General features: G+C 37.0%; 1 protein-coding gene across 5 annotated transcripts in view; it reads right to left on the bottom strand.

The window, feature by feature from the left end:
• Positions 1-19,264, bottom strand: part of CCDC178 (coiled-coil domain containing 178) — a 515,586-nt gene that overhangs the window by 361,326 nt on the left and 134,996 nt on the right. For all 5 annotated transcript variants that reach the window (XR_010113908.1, XR_010113927.1, XM_063610669.1 and 2 more), the window contains exon 12: positions 4,048-4,201. Coding sequence is in view for 3 of the 5 variants with exons in the window: in XM_063610669.1 (XP_063466739.1) it covers positions 4,048-4,201 (154 nt within the window). In the remaining 2 variants the exon portion in view is untranslated. The remainder of the gene's footprint in view (positions 1-4,047; positions 4,202-19,264) is intronic.

Below are 19,264 nucleotides of genomic sequence, written 5' to 3'. Positions count from 1 at the left end.
GACCAGCCTGGCCAACATGGTGAAACCCCATCTCTACTAAAAATACAAAAATTAGCCGAGCATGGTGGCACGTACCTGTAATCCCAGCTACTGGGGAGGCTGAGGCTGGAGAATCACTTGAACCCATGAGGCAGAGGTTGCAGTGAGCTGAGATCGCATCACTGCACTCCAGCCCTGGTGACAGTGTGAGACTACCATACCAAGAAATAAAAAAAAAAAACAAAAAAAAAAACTTTTTTTAAAAAAGATAAAAGGAATTTCAATTAGGAAAGTCTAACGAATAGATAGAGTTTTGTGCAAAATATTAACCTGGGAATAAATATAAACAAACACTTATTGTGTAAATTAATAATAAATTATCTTAAGAAAATTAGTAAATAAGATATGCATAAAATGATGGAAAATTAAATATATGTCAGGAGAGGATCACAAAATCCCTAAACTGTTCAGGAAAAAGTTAAAGATATTGAGTATGCTTAACATCTGTCAAGTGAAATATGCATTCCACAACTTTATTAATAATTCATAACTTCAAATCTTGCAAATAAAAGCATAATAAAAAAGCTCAACTCTAATCATTCTAAACTTATGGCTTCAAAATTCATAAAGCAAAAATTAGGAAAAATGAAAAAAGTAATCTATCTCCCTGAGATATTTTAATTCATCTCTTACAGTAATTGATAGAAGTGTCAGAAAATAAACCAGAAATATAAAAGATTTAAATAACACAATTAGCACAATTAGCTAAATCAATCTACTTAGAATTGTATCCCCAAACCAGAGAAAACATTTTTGTCAAATGAAATATTTATGCAAATTGCCTATATATTAGAACATGAATTAAACCATAATAAATTTTAAACTATTTCTACCATATAGACCAATTTTATAAACATATCAGGATCACATTACAAATCAATTTTTAAAAATAACTTTAACATTAGATGAAGACGGAAGGGTTAATTTATCTCATCCCTGTCTGATTTTGCAAAGACATAGTTTGCCTTTTGGAAAGTTCCAAGAATATTGATTAAGATTCAATTTGGGAAAACAACTCAAATAAACAGAGATAGATCATGGGTATATTTAGAAGTCCCTATCATAAAGATTTGATTTCTTCCCCAATTATTCCATAAGTGGATATAGTTTCAATCCTAATTCCAACAAAAATTTTTAAAGAAATGAACCAGATAATCCCGAAACCTATATGGAAGGGCAAGAATCAAGAAAAGCCTAGAACTCAAAAGAAAAATATAAGATCAGAGGATTCACTATAATGGATAATTAACACACGTTATGGAATTTTAGTGATGCAGCCATGGAGTATTCAGGTGCAGATGGGCAAATAGATCAAAGTAAAAAGTGAATGGAAAAAGATCCACACAAACATAAAAGCCTAATATGGGACAGAGATAGCACTGAGTATAAATATATAAAGAAAACTCATCAGTAAATTGTATTGTAACAATTTGTTTTCTTTCTTTTTTTTTCTTTTTGAGACGGAGTCTCGCTCTGTCACTTAGGCTGGAGTGCAGTGGCGCGATCTCGGCTCACTGCAAGCTCCGCCTCCCAGGTTCACGCCATTCTCCTGCCTCAGCCTCTCCGAGTAGCTGGGACTATAGGCGCCCGCCACTACGCCCGGCTAATTTTTTTGTATTTTTAGAAGAGACGGGGTTTCACCGTGGTCTCGATCTCCTGACCTCGTGATCCGCCCGCCTCGTCCTCCCAAAGTGCTGGGATTACAAGCATGAGCCACCGCGCCCGGCCCAATTTGTTTTCTATATTATAAAAAAAGTAACTGGAAACTCACTTCACATTACACCCATACATTAATTTCATATTAATTATGCATCACATCTGGCAAGTGAAATATGCATTCCAAAAATTGTAGAAATAGCTTTTTAATTCCAAATTTGTAAATAGAAGGCAGAGCGAGAAAAATAACCCAAAATTTTGAACATTCTAAACATAGTTTCATCTAAAACTATCACATAAGTATTAAAAGCAGAATTCAGAAACATTGAGAATGAAATAACAGAAAATATTTTTATAATCTCAGGGGTGGGAAAATTTCTTAAGTTCACAAAAGGAAAAAGCACAAAGGAATGTATTTATATCTGATACTACATTAAACTGAAACATCTCTTCATCAGAAGTTACCATAAAGAAATGAAAAAAGGTTGGGTAAATATATTTTTAACATTTGTAACTAGAAAATATTTAGTATCCATGATATATAAATTCTTACAAATAAGTGAGATGACACTCAGTATATAGCAGGAAAATCATGAGCAGGTTTTCACAGAAAAGGAAATACAACTCACCCTGCAAAAGTCATTAAAATATGTTCAGTTCCATTAATAACTAATAACAAACCATAATGAGGTACAATTAAAGAGCTTTATTGTAGAGAAGAATGTCTTTAACTCTAGGTAGGAATGCAAATTGGCATAATAATTTATATATTATTTCCTTTTACTATACTATTATTTATTTTATCTATTATGTTCTTATACAACAGTGAATGAGATATGGCAGAAAAAGAAAGCTTCATCTTCAGGAAAGATGAGTCATAATGAAAGGTCAGATGCTTCCAAGCAGGAGCACACCACTGCTGATTTTAGAGATGAAGAGAACAAACAGCCAGGGAATGCAGCAGCCTCTGAAAACTGAGTGTGATCTCAGGCTGACAGGTGCCAAGGAAACAAAGGCTTCAGTTCTCAAACCATAAGAATTAAATCATGTCAAAACTGAACACCCCAGTTAGAATGGGTACTATCAAAAAAACAAAAAGTAACAAATGCTGTTGAAGATGCAGAGAAAAGGTACTCTTAAACATTGTTGGTGGGACTATAAATGAATACAGCCACTGTGGAGTGGAGATTACAGCAGTATGGAGATTCCTCAAAAAAAAAAAAAACCCACTAAAAAAAGAATTACATATGATCCAACAATCCCACTGCTGGTTATATATCCAAAGAAAAAGGAATCAGTATGTCAAAGAGATATCTACATCTTCATGTTTACTGTGGCACAATTCACAAAACCTCAGATATGAAATCAACCTGCTTCCATCAATGGATGAGTAGATAAGAAAATGTGATACACAATGGAATATTATTCAGCAATAAAAAGGAATTAATTCCTGTTATTTGCAGCAACATGGATGGAACAGGAGGGCATTATGTCAAGTGAAATAAGCCTAGCACAGAAAAATGAATACTATATGTTCTCATTCATACATGGAAGCTAAACAGGTTGATCTCACAGAAGCAGAGAGTAGAATAGTGATAAATAGAGACTAGGAAGGGTAGGGGATAGGGGGCATAGAGAGAGGTTGGATAAGAGATAAAAAATTATAGCTTAATAAGAGAAGTAAGTTGTAGTGTTCTTTAGCACTGTAGAGTGACTCTAGTTGATAATAATTCATTCTATATTTTCAATGAGGATTTTCAAAATCCTCGAAAGAGGGCGATTTTGAGTGTTACCAACACAAAGAATGCTGAATGTTACCCTAATTTGATCATTACACATTGTATACAGATATCAAAATATCACACTAGACCCCTTATAAAAATGTACAATTATTATGTGTCAATTGAAACAGAAACTGAAGAAGTTTTTGTTTGAAGTTTTTCTTCAGTTTTTGTTTTAATTGACACACAATAATTGTACATTTTTATAGGGGGTCTAGTGTGATATTTTGATACCTGTATACTAAAAATAGCGTTATCCTGGAGTCTCCAGACAGAAGTGCCAGGCTACTGACACCCTGATTTTAGTCTTGCCAGACCTGGGGCAGAGCAACCACTTGAGCCATGCTGTGCCCAGACTTCTGACTTAGGAAAACGTTGAGATAATAAACGGGTGCTGTTTCAAGCTGCTAAATTTGTGGTAATTTGTTATGTAGCAATAGAAAACTAATATAGGCAAATTGGCTAAATATAAAAAAATTGGCCAATTGCTATTTAATTATTGACAAAAAGTTTACTATTTATAACTCAAAACAAAAATCAGTATTTTTTATTTCTAATATGAAAAACTCACTGTTTTTGATAGAGAATGTAATTCATCTTTTGATGACTTTGTTTCCCTTATTGCTTCAGTCACTTTCTCTTCCTTCTCCTCAATATTAGTATTAACATTTATCACTGATGAAGAGTAATGATCAAATAGACTGTTAAGTTGATATATCTCTCTCCTAGGGATAAAAACACAGTTTATTTTATTCACATTAAAATATATATATATTTTAAATTATACTTAGGCCAGGCTTGGTGGCTCATGCCTGTAATCCCAGCACTTTGGGAGGCCAAGGTAGCAGATGGCTTGAGTCCAGGAGTTCAAGACCAGCTTGGGCAACATGGAGAGACAATGTCTTTACGGAAAAAAAAAAATTGAAAATTAGCCGATCATGGTGGCACATGCCTGTAGTCCCATCTACTTAGGAGGCGGAGATGGGAGGATCCATTGAGCCCAGGAGGTTGAGGCTGTAGTGAGCTGTGATTGATCCACTGTACTCCAGCCTGGGTGACAGAGTGAGACCCTATCTCAAAAAAATTATATAAATAAATAAGTAAATAAATTATACTTAAATTAGCTTAACAGTATGAATCAATGGAAATCCATCTCAATGTAACTTGACAATTTCTAAAAAATACTACTGAGATGTTAAGTAAACAGTGAGGAAAAAAAGTCATCAATAGTATTGTTTCCAAGGGAAAACATAATTGAGAGAAAAATCAATTATAAATGCTTTCAGATAAACTGTCTTTGAATCTGATTTCAGGTAAGAGATTTATACACTTTTAATTCAGAAGCTGGGTAATACAGGGATGGAAAGGTAAGGAAAAAAAAGATGAAAAAAGCAGAGAAGAGAAGGCAGAAGTGAAAAGACCAAGCAGTTATAGCGTTCACAGTCTTAGAGGTAAAATAAAGAACATTGTAGCTTAGGAAAACACAGGGCTTTTTAAAAAGAAGTAATAGTCAAAGAGTTATTTGTTCCTATATGACCCTCCCAAGAGGACCAATGCTAATCTGTGAACCACACAATCCTTTATCTAATCTAGCAGGTAGAAACCACCTTCCAAATAAAAAATTATCTTTAGATACTGTTACAGTTGTTTAATGTAGCAAAAAAATCACAATGAGAAAATGATAAAATTCCATTTTCATAAAATATCAGCAAATAATACAGATAATTACAACTTTTTAAAGACACCTTAAACAAAATAGTAGACTAGAAGATTTATTTGAAACCCATATAAGAGTAAAACATTTATATGTAATAAACTCATACAAGTCAATATGTAATAGAAAAATTATTCAATAGAAAAAGGCACAGAGAATATGAACAATCACCAATAAATATATGGTGTGCCTATTAAATTGGCCCAGATTCTTATTCACCAACCCTGATTCCAGCAGCATAGTCAAATGAAACCGAAATCTGCAATCTCACTACAGAAATGAAAATTAAAGGAACAAACAAATAGGCAAGAACAAGATTCTTTACATTTCCATGTCTGCAGAGTATAGACTTACCTGTCAGAGTCCTAGAAGCCAGTTAGGCAATGAGAGTTAGATAGCCTCAACATTCAAAATGTATAAGTTTGATTAAGTTTTCTTCTTTTGAAGTTAGTTTTTCTTCTCTCAGTGTTACCTATTGCCTCCAGTCCAGAGAACACACTATGGACTTTTGCCTGAGTGATGGACAATTGCCCACTGTCATGCAATTTGGGAGTTATTATTTTAGTGGTTCACTTAATCCAATTTTTTGATGAAGTTGATGCCACTAATTCCTCAGCCTTTTGAGGATTTTCCAGAAAAGCAGTTTATACTATGCTTGTCTCCATTGTTACTTTAAATTTCATCATTGTTATATCAGCTAAATCAGAATAAATTTAGAAGAATAAAAGGGAAGAATCACTCTACCTGTTGTTAAGAATTACTACGCAAATTCTGCAATCAAGAAAGTGTAATATTGGCAGAGGGATAGCCAAATAGATAAATGGAATGGTCACAGATGACCCAGAAATAGAGCTACACAAACATGTCTGATTTTTGACAAAGTTACAAAATCAATTTAATGAAAGTAATTTAAAATATGGTGATGAAATAATTACATATTCATTGGCAAAAAAGCGAAGCTCAAGCTAAATCTCACATTTTATACACAATCTATCTAAAAATGGCTTATATATCTAAATATAAATTGTAAACCTATAATATTTTTAGAAAACAAATTTCTTTATGACAGGATTATGGCAAGATTTCTTGTGTGTGACACCAAGTACATGATGAATAAAAGAAAAAAGTGATAAGTAGCATTTTAGAAAAACTAAGAACTTCTGCAATTATAAAACACCCTCAAAGACAAAAAGACAAGACTTTACTAAAACATAGAATGTATTTACATATAACATATCCGATTAAAAATCTTGTATTTTCAAAATTAAAGAATTCTCTACACACAATCATAAGAAAACAAACATTACAATGGGAAAATCGCAAAATGAACAGACACTGTATGAAAAAGAGAATTCAATAACAAGCACACAAAAAGATGTACATCACAATTTGCCATTAGGGAAATGCAAATTCAAACCATAGTGAAATATCACTATAAACTTACTAGTCTAGGCTTAAAGTTTTTTTAAAAAAATAATGTTCTGTTGTAGAGAAACTGAATCTCTCATACACTGCTGGCATTCAGATAAAGTGGTACAAGCCGTTCTGGAAGACCAGTTTGGCAGTTTTTTATAAAATTAAACTTACACTTAACGCACATCCCAAAAATCACAATTTTTGATATTTATCCGAGAGAAATGAAAAACTTAACGTTCACACAAAAACTTCTACATTGATATCCATGGCAACTTTGTTCAAAGTAGCAAATAACTGGAAACAAACTAAATGTCCCTCAAAGGGCAGATAGTTTCAAGCTCTGGTATATCCATACAATGGAATCTCATTCAGTGATAAAAAAGGAATGAAGTCTTAATACCTTCAACAACCCAGACTGATCTCAAATGAATTATGCTTAATAAAAAAAGCCCAAATCAAAAGTTAAATGTTATAGGGTTTCATTTATATAGCACTCTTAAAACAGCAAGACTAGAGATAGAGAAAATAATAGCGGTTGTCAGGAGACAGAGAAAGGATAGTGGATATGAATAAAAAGGGTAGCATAGGGAATGAAACTAGTCTGTATTCTGATTGTATTGGTAGTTACTGAATCTATACGAGATAAAATGGCATATAACAATAAACATACACACACATATATACATGAAAATATGTAAAAAATCATGAAATGATTAGGCTTATCTCAATTTCCTGGTTTTAATACTGACAACAAGTACAGTATATACAATACAAGATACTCCTACTGGAAGAAGCTGGAGGAAGGGTACACAGGACTCTATGTCTAAACTCCTATGAGTCTATAATTATTTATGAATAAAGATTTAAAAAGCAAAATATTAGATGAAACAGACCTGCATACTTATCAAGACTGAGATAAGACACATAAAAAATCCCACATACTCAAATAGGGGAAAGTGAACCCTAGTGGTTCACTTGAAAACCTACAAGGTATCAGTCTAATTAAGAATCATATTTTGGGCCTGGCGTGGTGGCTCACGCCTGTAATCCTAGCACTTTGAAAGGCCAAGGCAGGTGGATCACCAGAGGTCGGGAGTTTGAGACCAGCCTGGCTCATGGTGAAACTCTGTCTCTACTAAAAACACAAAATTAGCCAAGAGTGGTGTCATGTGTCTGTAATCCCACCTACTCAGGAGGCTGAAACCAGAGAATCGCTTGAACCCAGAAGGCAGAGATTGTAGTGAACCAAGATTGTGCCACTGCACTGCAGCCTGGGTGACAAAGCAAGACTCCATCTCAAATAATAAATAAATAAATAAATACAAATACATTGAAATTAAATGACATGTTCCTGAAAGACCAGTGAATGAAGAAAAAAATTAAAAATACAATTAAAGAATAGTTGAAATAAATGAAAATAGAAACACAATATGCCAATTCTATGGGACACACAAAAAGAAGTATTAAGAAGCAAGTTTATAGCAGTAAATGACTACAGCAAAAACTAGAGAGATTTAAAATAACCTGCTGATGCACTGCAAGGACCTAGAAAAGCAAGAACAAACCAAAATTACAATAAGTAGAAAGAAAGAAATAAAGATCAAAAGCAGAAGTAAATAAAATTGAGACTAAAAAATACAAGAGATTCACAGAACATAAAGTTAGCTTTTTAAAAGATAAACAAATGGACAAACCATTAGCTAGATTAACAAAGAAAAAAAGGGAGGACCCAAAAACAAAATCACAAATGAAAAAGGAGTTATCACAATGGGTACCACAGAAGATAAAAGTATAATTAGAGATTACTATAAACAATTTATATGCCAATAAAATAAATAACCTAGAGGAAACTGATAAATTCCTAGACATATATACCCTATTAAGATTGAACCAAGAAGAAACAGAAAGCCTAAACAGAGCAATAACAAGTAATAAGATTGACTCAGTTACAAAAAGTCTTCCCCCCAAAAAAATCCAGTACCAGATGGCTTTACCACTGCATTCTATTGAACCTTTAAAGAAGAAATAACTGGCCGGGCGCAGTGGCTCACACCTGTAATCCCAGCACTTTGGGAGGCCGAAACGGGGGTATCACGAGGTCAGGAGATTGAGACCATCCTGGCTAGCACGGTGAAACCCCGTCTCTACTAAAAATACAAAAAAATTAGCTGGGCGTGGTGGCGGGCGCCTGTAGTCCCAGCTACTGGGGAGGCTGAGGCAGGAGAATGGCTTGAACCCAGGAGGCGGAGCTTGCAGTGAGCTAAGATCTCGCAATGCACTCCAGCCTGGGCAACTGAGCAAGACTCTGTCTCAAAAAAAAAAAAAAAAAAGAAAGAAAGAAAAAAAATAACTTCAATTCTTCTATAACTATTCCAAAAAATTGAAATGAAAGGAACTCTCCCTAACTCATTCCACAAGACCAGTGTAACCTTGATACCAAAACTAGACAGGGACACAACAAAAAACACTATAAGCCAATATCTCTGATGAACATAGACAGAAACATCTTCGACAAAATGCCAGGAAACTAATTCCAACAATATATCAAAATGATAACACACCATGATCAGGTGGGATTTATCCCAGAAAGTCAAGAACGATTCAACATGCATGCATCAATAAATGTGATACATTACATCAACACAATAAAGGACAAACACCATATGATCATCTCAGTAAAGGCAAGTAAAGTATTTGATAAAATTAAACATTTCTTCATAATAAAAAATATTCTTAATAAATTAGGTGTAGAAAAAAGTACCTCAATATAATACAGGGGCCATATATGACAAAACCACAGCCAATATCATACTGAAGAGGGAAAAGCTGAAAGTTTTTTCTGTAAGATCTAGAACAAGACAAGGATGTCCAGTCTCAGCACTCTCATTCAGCGTAATACTGGAAGTCCTAGCCAGAGCAATTAGCCAAGAGAAAGAAATACAGGGCAGCATCTATTTTGGAAAGAAGGAAGTCTAATTGCCCGTCTTTCATTTCTTGTATACAGAAAAACCGGAAGACTCTACCAAAAAACGCTTAGAACTGATAAATGAATTCAGTAAAGTTGCAGGATTCAACATCAACATACAAAAATCAGTAGTGTTTCTATACACTAATAAAGATATAAACAAAAAATAAATTTAAAGGGCAATCTCATTTACAATAGCTACAAAAAAAAAATAACTAGGAGCATATGTAACCAAGGAGGTGAAAGACCTCTACAAGAAAATCTGCAAAACACTAATGAAAGAAATTGAAGAGGATACAAAAATGGAGATATCCTAGCTCATGGATTGAAAGAATATTGTCAAAATGACCATACTACCCCAAGCAACCTACAGGTTAAATGCAATTCTTATCAGAATACTAATGACATTATTCATAGAAATTTTAAAAAGTTAAAAATTTTATGGAACCGCAAAAACCCCAAATAGCCAAAGCAATTTTGAGCAAAAGAACAAAGCTGGAGGTACCACACTGCCTGACTACAAAGCTGTTATATCCAAAACAGCATGGTGCTGGCAATAAAAATGGATACATAGACCAACTAAACAACATAGAAAACCCAGATATTAATCTACATATCTACAACCGATTTTTGACAAAGACAGAAAGAACATACTTTGGGGAAATGACAGTCTCTTCAATAAATGGTTCTGAAAAACTTGATATCCATGTACGGAATAATAAAAATAGACCCCATCTCTTACCCTATACACAAATCAAGTCAACATGGATGAAAGAACTAAATGTAAGAACCGAAGCTTTAAAACTAGTATAAACACAAACACACACACACACACACACACACACACACACACACACACACAGGAAATGGTTCAACACATTGTCCTGGGAAAAGTTTTATGAATAAGACCTCAAAATTACAAGCAACAAAAGCATAAATAAACAAATGGGATAATATCAAACTAAAAAGCTTCTGCACAGCAAACAAGCAACAGTGTGCAAGTACAATGTACACAATGGGAGAAAATATTTGCAATCTATTAATCAAACTGCAGCTTAATATCCAGAATATACAAGGACTTCAAACATCTCAACAGAAAAAAAAAAACAAAAAACAAAACAAAACAAAAAACCTTGGGCAAATAACCTGAACAGATGTTTCTCAAAAATGCTTGATATCACTAATCATTAGGGAAATGCAAACAACAATGAGGTATTATATCAGCCAAATTAGGATGGATATTATCAAAAGACAAAAAATAACAAATGCTGTTGATATAGGTTGGATATTTGTCCTCTCTAAATCTCATGCTGAGCAGTAATCCCCAATGTTTAAGATGGGGCATGATGGGAGCTGTTTCGGTCATAGGGATGGATCTCTCATGAATAGATTGGTGCTGTCCTCGTGATAGTGAGTGAGTTCTCACAAGAACTGGTTGTTTAAGTGTGGTACTTCCTCCCCCTCTCTCTCGCTCCCACTCTTGCCATGTGACATGCCTGCTCCCACTTCACTTTCCTCCATGATTGTAACCTTCTTGAGGCCCTCAATAGAAGCTCAGCAAATGTTGCTGCCGTGTTTGTATAACCTACTGAACTGTGAGCCAATTAAGCCTCTTTTATTTACAAATTACCCAGTCTCAGGTATTTCTTTATAGCAATACAAAAATGGCTTAATACATAAAATTGGTAACGAGGAATTGGGCATTGTTATAAAGATACTTGAAAGTGTGCAAGTGACTTTGAAACTCAGTAATAGGCAGAGATTGGAGGAGTTTAGAGAGCTCAGAAGAAGACAGGAAGATGAGAGAAGGTTTGGAACTTCTAAGATACTGGTCAAATGGTTGTGACCAAAATACTGATAGAAAGGTTGAGAGTGAAGGCTAGACTAATGAGGTTTCAGATGTAAATGAGGAAGCTATTGGGAACTGGAGTAAAGATTACCCATGTTACACCTGAGCAAAGGGCTTGACTGCATTGTGTTCCTGTCATAGGGATCTGTGGAAGTTTGAACTTAAGAGTAATGACTTAGAGTATATGACAGAAGAAATTTCTAAGCAGCAAAGTGTTCAAGATGTAGCTTGGCTGCTTCTAATGACCTATTATCAAACATGGGAGCAAATGAATGACTTAAAGGTGAAACTTATATTTAAAACGGAAGCAGAGTGTAAAAGTCTGGAAAGTTTGCAGCCTGGCCATGTGGCAGAGAAAATTTCCAAGCAGGCTGCAGAACAACCACTTGCTAGAAAGATCAGTATGACTAAAAGAGAGCAAAGTGCTAATATCCAAGACAATGGGAAAAAAGACTTTCAAGGCATTACAGAGATCATAGAGGCAGCTCCTCCCATTACAGGAAAAGTGGCCTAGGAGGAAAGAATTGTTTCAGGGGGCAGGCCTGGGATGCTGCTTCCCTGCTCAGCTTAGGAACAGTGCCCCCTGCATCACAGCTGCTCCAGCTACATTTATGGCTCAAAGGACCCCAGGTATGGTTTTGGCTGCCACTCTGGAGGGCACAAGCCATAAGCCTTGGTGGCTTCCACCATGGTGTTAAGCCTGTGGGTGCACAGAATGCAAGCATGAAGGAAGGTTGGAGGCTTTTAGCTGCATTTCAGAGGATGTAGGAGAAAGCCTGTGGGCCCAGGCAGAAGCCTGATCAGAAGATCTGATCCAGGCAGAAGCCTGACCCAGGCAGGGCCCTCACAGACAACCTCTACTAGGAAAATGGCAAAGGAAAATATGGGGTTGGAGACCCCACAGAGAATCCCCACTGGAGCACAGTCCAGTGGAGCTGTGGGAAGATGGCTGCCACCCTTCAGCCCCCAGAATGGTAGCTCCACTGACAACTTGCACCCTGAACGTGGAATCCACAGTCACTCAACTCTGACTCATGAGAATAGCTGCACCTTGCAAAGCCACAAGAATGGAACTGTCAAGGTCTTAAAAACTGACCTTTTCCAGTGTGCCCTCAATTTGGGGCATGGAGTAAAAGGAGATTATTTCAGAGCTTTAAGATTTAGTGACTGCCCTGTTGGATTTTAGACTTTCATGAGGCCTGTTGCCTCTTTCTTTCGACAAATTTCTGTCTTTTTGGAATAGTAATGTTTACTCAGTGCCTATACTACCATTGCATCTTGGCAGTAAATAACTTGCTTTGATTTTATAGGCTCAAAGTTGGAAGTAGATGAGTCTCAGATGAGACTTAGGACTTTGGACTTGATGCTGGAATGAGTTAAGACTTTTTTTATTTTGCCATGTGAGAGGGACATGAGATTTGAGGAACCAAGGGTGGAATGATATAGTTTAAATGTTTGTCCCCTCCAAATCTCATGTTGAAATGTAATCCCCAATGTTGGAGATGGGACATGTTGGGAGCTGTTTTATCATGGGAGTGGATCCTTCATGAATGGCTTGGTGGTGTCCTCAGGATAGTGAGTGAGTTCTCACAAGATCTAGTTGTTTAAACGTGTGTGACAACTCCTCCCTCTCTCTCTTGTTCCCATTCTCACCATGTGACATGCCTTTTCCCACTTCTCCCACTTTGCTTTCCACTATGATTGTCAGCTTCCTGAGGCCCTTTCCAGAAACAAAGCAGATGTTGCTACCATGTTTGTACAGTGTGAAGAACCATAAATCAACTAAATCTATTTTCTTTATAAATTACTGAGCCTCAGGTATTTCTTTATTGCAATGCAAAAACTGCCTAACAAAGCTGGTGAGAATGCAAAAAAATAAATAAATAAAAATAAGGAGCTCTTCTACACTGCTGGGGGGAATGTAAACTAGTACAGCTACTATGGATAACAGTATGAAAATTCCACAAAAATTACGAATAGAACTACCATATGATCCAGCAATCTCACTACTGGGCATTTATCCAAAGGAAAGGAAATCAGTATTGAAGAACTCATCTGCATGCCCATGTTTATCACTACACTATGCACAATAGCCAAGATATGGAATCAACCTAGGTGTCCAGGTGAATGAACGAAGAAAATGTGGTATGTATACACAATGTAATACTACTCTCCATAAAAAAGAATGAAATCTTGTCATTCACAGCAACATGGATGGAACTGGTGAATATTACGTTAATGAAATAAGACAGTAACAGAAAGTTCAGTGTTGCTTATTCTCACTCATGTATGGAAGTTAAAAAATAGTTGATCTCAAAGGAGAAGTAAAAATTGAAACAGAGGATATTAAAGGCTGGGAAATGTAGGAGAAAGGGGGGATAGAAAGAGATTTTTCAAAGGATACACAATTACAGCTAGATGGAATAAGTTCTAGTGTTCTGTACCAATGTAGAATGACTATAGTTAACAATAATATATAGCTTCAAATGGCTAGGAGAAGGATTTGGAATGTTCCCAACACGAGAAACAATAAATGTTTGTGATAATAGATATGCCAATTACCCTGATCTAATCACTCTATATATTATGTGTATTAAAACATCATTACATACCCCATGAGTATATACATATTCTATATGTCAATCTTTAAAGTTTAAAAAGAAATAACCTATCAAGCCATGGAAAGACAAGGAGAAAATGTAATGCATTTTACTAAGTGAAAGAAGTCAATCTGAAAAGGCTGAATCCTATATGATGTCAACTATATCACATTCTTAAAAAGTCATAACTGTCAAGACAATAAAAAGGTCAGGGATTACCAGGAGTTAGGTGGGAGGAAGTAAGGAATAAGTAGAGCACAAAAGGATTTTTTTTTAAGTAATGCAGTGAAACTATTGAATAATATTATAGTTGTGTACACATGTCTTTATACATTTTCCAAACCCATAGAATGTACATCATGAGTGAGCTCTATTGTAAACTATGATCTTTGGGTGATAATGATGCGTCAGTGTAGGTTTGCTGTTGTAACAAGTGTACCACTTGGATGTGGGATGTTTGGTATGGGATGCAGACAGTACGGGGGTTGCGGAGAAGGGATAAAAGGAGCTTTCTAAACTTTCCACCCAGTTTTGCTGTGAGCCCAAAACTGCTCTAAAACATAAAATCTAGTTTTTTTAAAAAAAATAAACAAAAACAACTATGAAAAACATTTGAAAGAAGATAGTTTTAATGGTAAATTGTTGTATTAGTCTGCATCTTCTGAGAACTAGACATCAAGAAAGCATTACAAGTGCAAGGATATTTTTAGGGGAAATGCTTGTAAGAAAGGAAATTGGGAGGAAGCAGTAGTCAGGGCACAGTGCCAGTCTTGAGTTTTAGTCTGCCCCAGAGTAAACAAGAGAGGGAGGAAAGTTTGAAGCATCCTATGCAGTTCATGGAATATTTGAAGAAGCCACCGGGAATCCTCAAAGTTGGCCGTAGAGGATCCTATTTTTCCCAGAAGCATGCCTGCCTTAGTATACCTGCAACAATCAGTCATCAGCTAGGAATAGTGCATTGTATTTCCATGGCAAAAAAAAAGCAGTGATGGATTTCTAAGTGTAGCATCAGGAGCCTGCATTGGCTACCTGTTGCTGCATAAAAAGCATAACCAAACTTTGTTGCTAAATTCATTACTATTTATTATCTCACCAGTTCTGTGATCCCCTAGGTTCTCCAGCTCTGGGTCTTTTACCACGACTGGCAAGGACCTGTTTTCTAACATACTACAAATACTTCTGCTCTCACATTGCTGGTTGTTGGCAGCAATTCTCAAGGGTGGTTGATTCTCAAAGGTGGGTGGACTGAAGCTTATGTTGTTTCCACACACTGTAGGCCTCTCCATAGAGCATCTCAATACATGGCAGCTTGATTCATCAGAGAAAGTAACCAAGATGGCAAGAAAGAGAATGCTAGCAAGATAAAAGTCACGAATTTTTGCAACCTAATCATAAAAACGATGTTCTGTTACTTTTGCTTTATTCTGTTTATTACAAGCAACTGAGTATAGTGCACATTCAAGAGGGGATTTTACAAAAGTGTGACTGTTCCCCAATATAATGCCTACATGACATAGCTGAATTTCAACCCTTCTCTAACTCTGCTTATCTTTAAGAAACAGGATGCCTGGAGAAAAAGTTCCCTTTGTAACTGGGACAGCTGAGACTAGTTAGAACCAAGATGGTCAACTGGACTGAACAACTACAAAAAGACCTCAAGCTTTATTATAATGCCATTTTCAAGCTAAATGACCCTCTCACCAGCACCATGATAGTTCACAATCCTCATGATAACAACTGGAAGACACCATAAAAGGACAAAAAGGAAGGCAGCACTCAAGTTCAGGGAAGTTCATTTCTCATTTCCACAAAAGACATAAACATTCCTCCTTTTGATTTTAATGTTCAACCTCTTCATTTTTGCCCCCCTCATCCCTCACTAGTGGAAAAGTTGATTTGTGAACCTTGCTCCTCCTTATCAATTCTGTGTTCTGCACTGCTTGACACTCACTTTTGGTTTCACGTATTAGCTTAATGAAACCAAACAAGGAAGGACCCCATCAGTTGAAGGATTAGCTTTCTCTGTAATCAAACTGGTGACCCAGCATCTGAACTAGATAGTCCACTTCCTTATTTGGGGAGCTTTTTTACATGCTTATAGACCCAGTAACTGGCATGTAAGGGTTTATAACCACATCTGCCAGCAAAGGACATGCATTAGTCCTGACTCTAAGTGCCAGGGATCAGCTTTCGAAAAGGTAATATATCATTGTTGTGAGGTCATAAGCAGGCACGCAAAGGGTTATATAGCTGTACTGGAAAGAAAGCTGAGAGCTAAGTATGATGGGGACATTCACCCCAAATCAGGGTTGTGCACAGGGATGCCTGGCACAAGGTTGTGGTCCTGTACTCAGTAGAGGTCCCTGCTGGAGTCCTTGAGAGGGTGAAGGAGGGACCAGTGTTTTATTCTGAGCAGAGACTCCCTTAAGAGTCTTTGCAAAGGTGAGAGACGAACCTAAGGGCTGACACTCTAGACTGCAAGATCAAGAAATGACCTGCCAGTACGTCTTTTGTGTATGAATGTGTATTCTTCTCTGTTTCTATTTACTCCTCTTAGTGATTTTCCTCTTATGTCTGTGAAAACCTTTCATGCCAACTTTCTTGCACCAGAGGAGCTTAAATTTACCCTCTTCCCAGAAATACTTCCTCCCCCTCCTCCTCCTTCTCTTCCTTGCTGAAGCCCCACAGACAAAGTGGTCTTGGCTTCTCCCCTAAGAGGAGGATGACATACAGTCTGGAAAGTTAAGGGATCATTTTTGGGGGATTGGAGGAAATCTGCATTATGAGGTTAAGACACCTAGGGGAGACTGCTTGAGACAGAGAGCCAAGGACAGTCAGCTGGCCTTCAAGAAGACACCAAGGATCCCTGGGTGCAATGGCCAGTATTGGTTTTCTGCATAGTAAAGAAATTTAGAGCTAAAATGATTAACCTGCAACTACAGAATTAACTAGAGTCTTCTAAACTTCTCTGTCTTCCTCTTTCCTTCTCTGCCTGCTTTGAATCTGCTGTTATTAAGTTGCAAGTCCTAAGATTTATTCTTTATGATCTAACTGAAATGAAAACATTAAAAACTCATTTGAAATTGAAGAATAAAAGGTAAAAGAGCCTTTTTTTAAAAAAATGAATTACCATAAAGACCTCTTTATCCAAATTTTGGTCCACAGCCTTCCTTGGATTAACTATTGGGAAAAACAGTTTGGCCATTGGAACAGGTTCCAATTTTGTCAGAAAAATAATTTGGACCCAGCCATCTTTTAGAAAATGGTGAGTTTGTGTTATTATCTTATGGCCAAAAGTCCAAGGTAACAGCTATTGGATCTTTGTGTTTGTGTGTGTGTATGTGTGTGTGTGTGTGTGTGTGTGTGTGTGTATAGTTTTATATATATATATGGTTGTATATATATGGTTATATATATGGTTATATATGGTTATATATATATGGTTATATACATATGGTTATATATATGGTTATATATATGGTTATATATGGTTATATATATATATGGTTATATGTTATATCTAGCATGCTACCAAATGGCTTATAATCATAAATTAAATTCAAATACTCTTCAAATTCATGTGAACTTAGTAATTGATAAGATTTGGCTGTGTCCCCACCCAAATCTCATCTTGAATTGTAGCTCCCATAATCCCCAGGTGTCCTTGGAGGAACTAGGTGGGAGGTAATTTAATCATGGGGGTGGTTTCCTTCATGATATTCTCATGATAATAAGTTATCATAAGATCTGATGATTTTATAAGGGGCTTCCTCCTTCACTCAGCTCTTATACTTCTCCTTCCTGTCACCAAGTGAAGAAAGACATGTTTGCTTCCCCTTCCACCATGATTGTAAGTTTCCTGAGGCCTCCCCAGCCCTGCGGACTGTGAGTCAATTAAATCTCTTTCCCTTATAAATTACCCAGTCTCAGGCAGTTCTTTATAGCAGCATAAAAACGGACTAATACAGTAAATTGGTACCAGTAGAGTGGGGTGCTGCTATAAGCATACCTGAAAATGTGGAAATGACTTTGGAACTGGCTAACAGGTAGAGATTGGAATAGTTTGGAGGACTCAGAAGAAGACAGGAAAATATGGGAAAGTTTGGAACTTCCTAGAGGCTTGTTGAATGGGTTGGACCAAAATGCCGATAGTGATATGGACAATGAAGTCCAGGCTGAGGTGGTCTCAGGTGGAAATTAGGAACATTTTGGGAATTGGAGCAAAAGTTACTCTTGCTATGCAAAGAGACTGATGGTATTTTGGCCCTGCCCTAGAGATCTGTGGAACTTTGAACTTGAAAGAGATGATTTAAGGTATCTGGCAGAAGAAATGTCTAAGTGGCAAAGCATTCAAGAAGAAGCAAAGCATAAAAGTTTAGAAAATGTGCAGCCTGATGATATGATAGAACACAAAACCCTATTTTCTGGGGAGAAATTCAAGCTGGCTGCATACATTTGCATAAGTAACAAGGAGCCAAATGTTAATCACCAAGACATTTGGGAAAATGTCTCTAGGGCATGTCAGAGACCTTCACAGCAGCCCATCTCATTACAGGTCTGGAGGCCTAGGATGGAAAAATGGTCTTGTAGGCAGTCTTTCCCCCTGCTCTATGCAGCCTTGGGATGTGGTGCCCTGCATCCCAGCTGCTTCAGCTCTAGCCATGGCTAAAAGGAGCCAATGTAAAGCTCAGAATGTTGCTTCAGAGGGTGCAAGCCCCAAGCCTGGGTGGCTTACACATGGTGTTGGGCCTGTGGGTGCGTGGAAGTGAAGAACTGAGGTTTGGGAACCTTTGTCTAGATTTCAGAGGATGTAGGGAAACACCTGGATGTCCAGGAAGAAGTTTGCCATAGGGGCAGAGCCCTCATGGAGAACTTCAGCTAGGGCAGTGCAGAAGGGGAATGTGGGGTCAGAGCTCCCACAGGGTTGTCACTGGGGCACTGCCTGATGCAGCTGTGAGAGGACAGCCACTGTCCTCCAGACCCTAGAATAGATCTATCAACAGCTTGCACTGTGTGCCTGAAAAAGCCACAGACACTCAACACCAGCCCATGAAAGCAGCCTGGATGGAGACTATAACCAGCAAAGCCACAGGGGTGGAGCTTCCCAAGGCCATGGGAGCCCACCTCTTGCAACAGCGTGCCCTGCACGAGACATGGAGTCAAAGGAGATCTATTTTGGGACTTTAATGTTCAATGACTGCCCTATTGGATTTCAGAATTGCATGGGGCCTGTAGCCCCCCTTT

The sequence above is a fragment of the Symphalangus syndactylus genome, chromosome 1 (genome assembly GCF_028878055.3).
Source record: "Symphalangus syndactylus isolate Jambi chromosome 1, NHGRI_mSymSyn1-v2.1_pri, whole genome shotgun sequence".
Classification (NCBI taxonomy): Eukaryota; Metazoa; Chordata; class Mammalia; order Primates; family Hylobatidae; genus Symphalangus; species Symphalangus syndactylus.
This window is presented reverse-complemented; position numbering and strand designations above follow the sequence as displayed.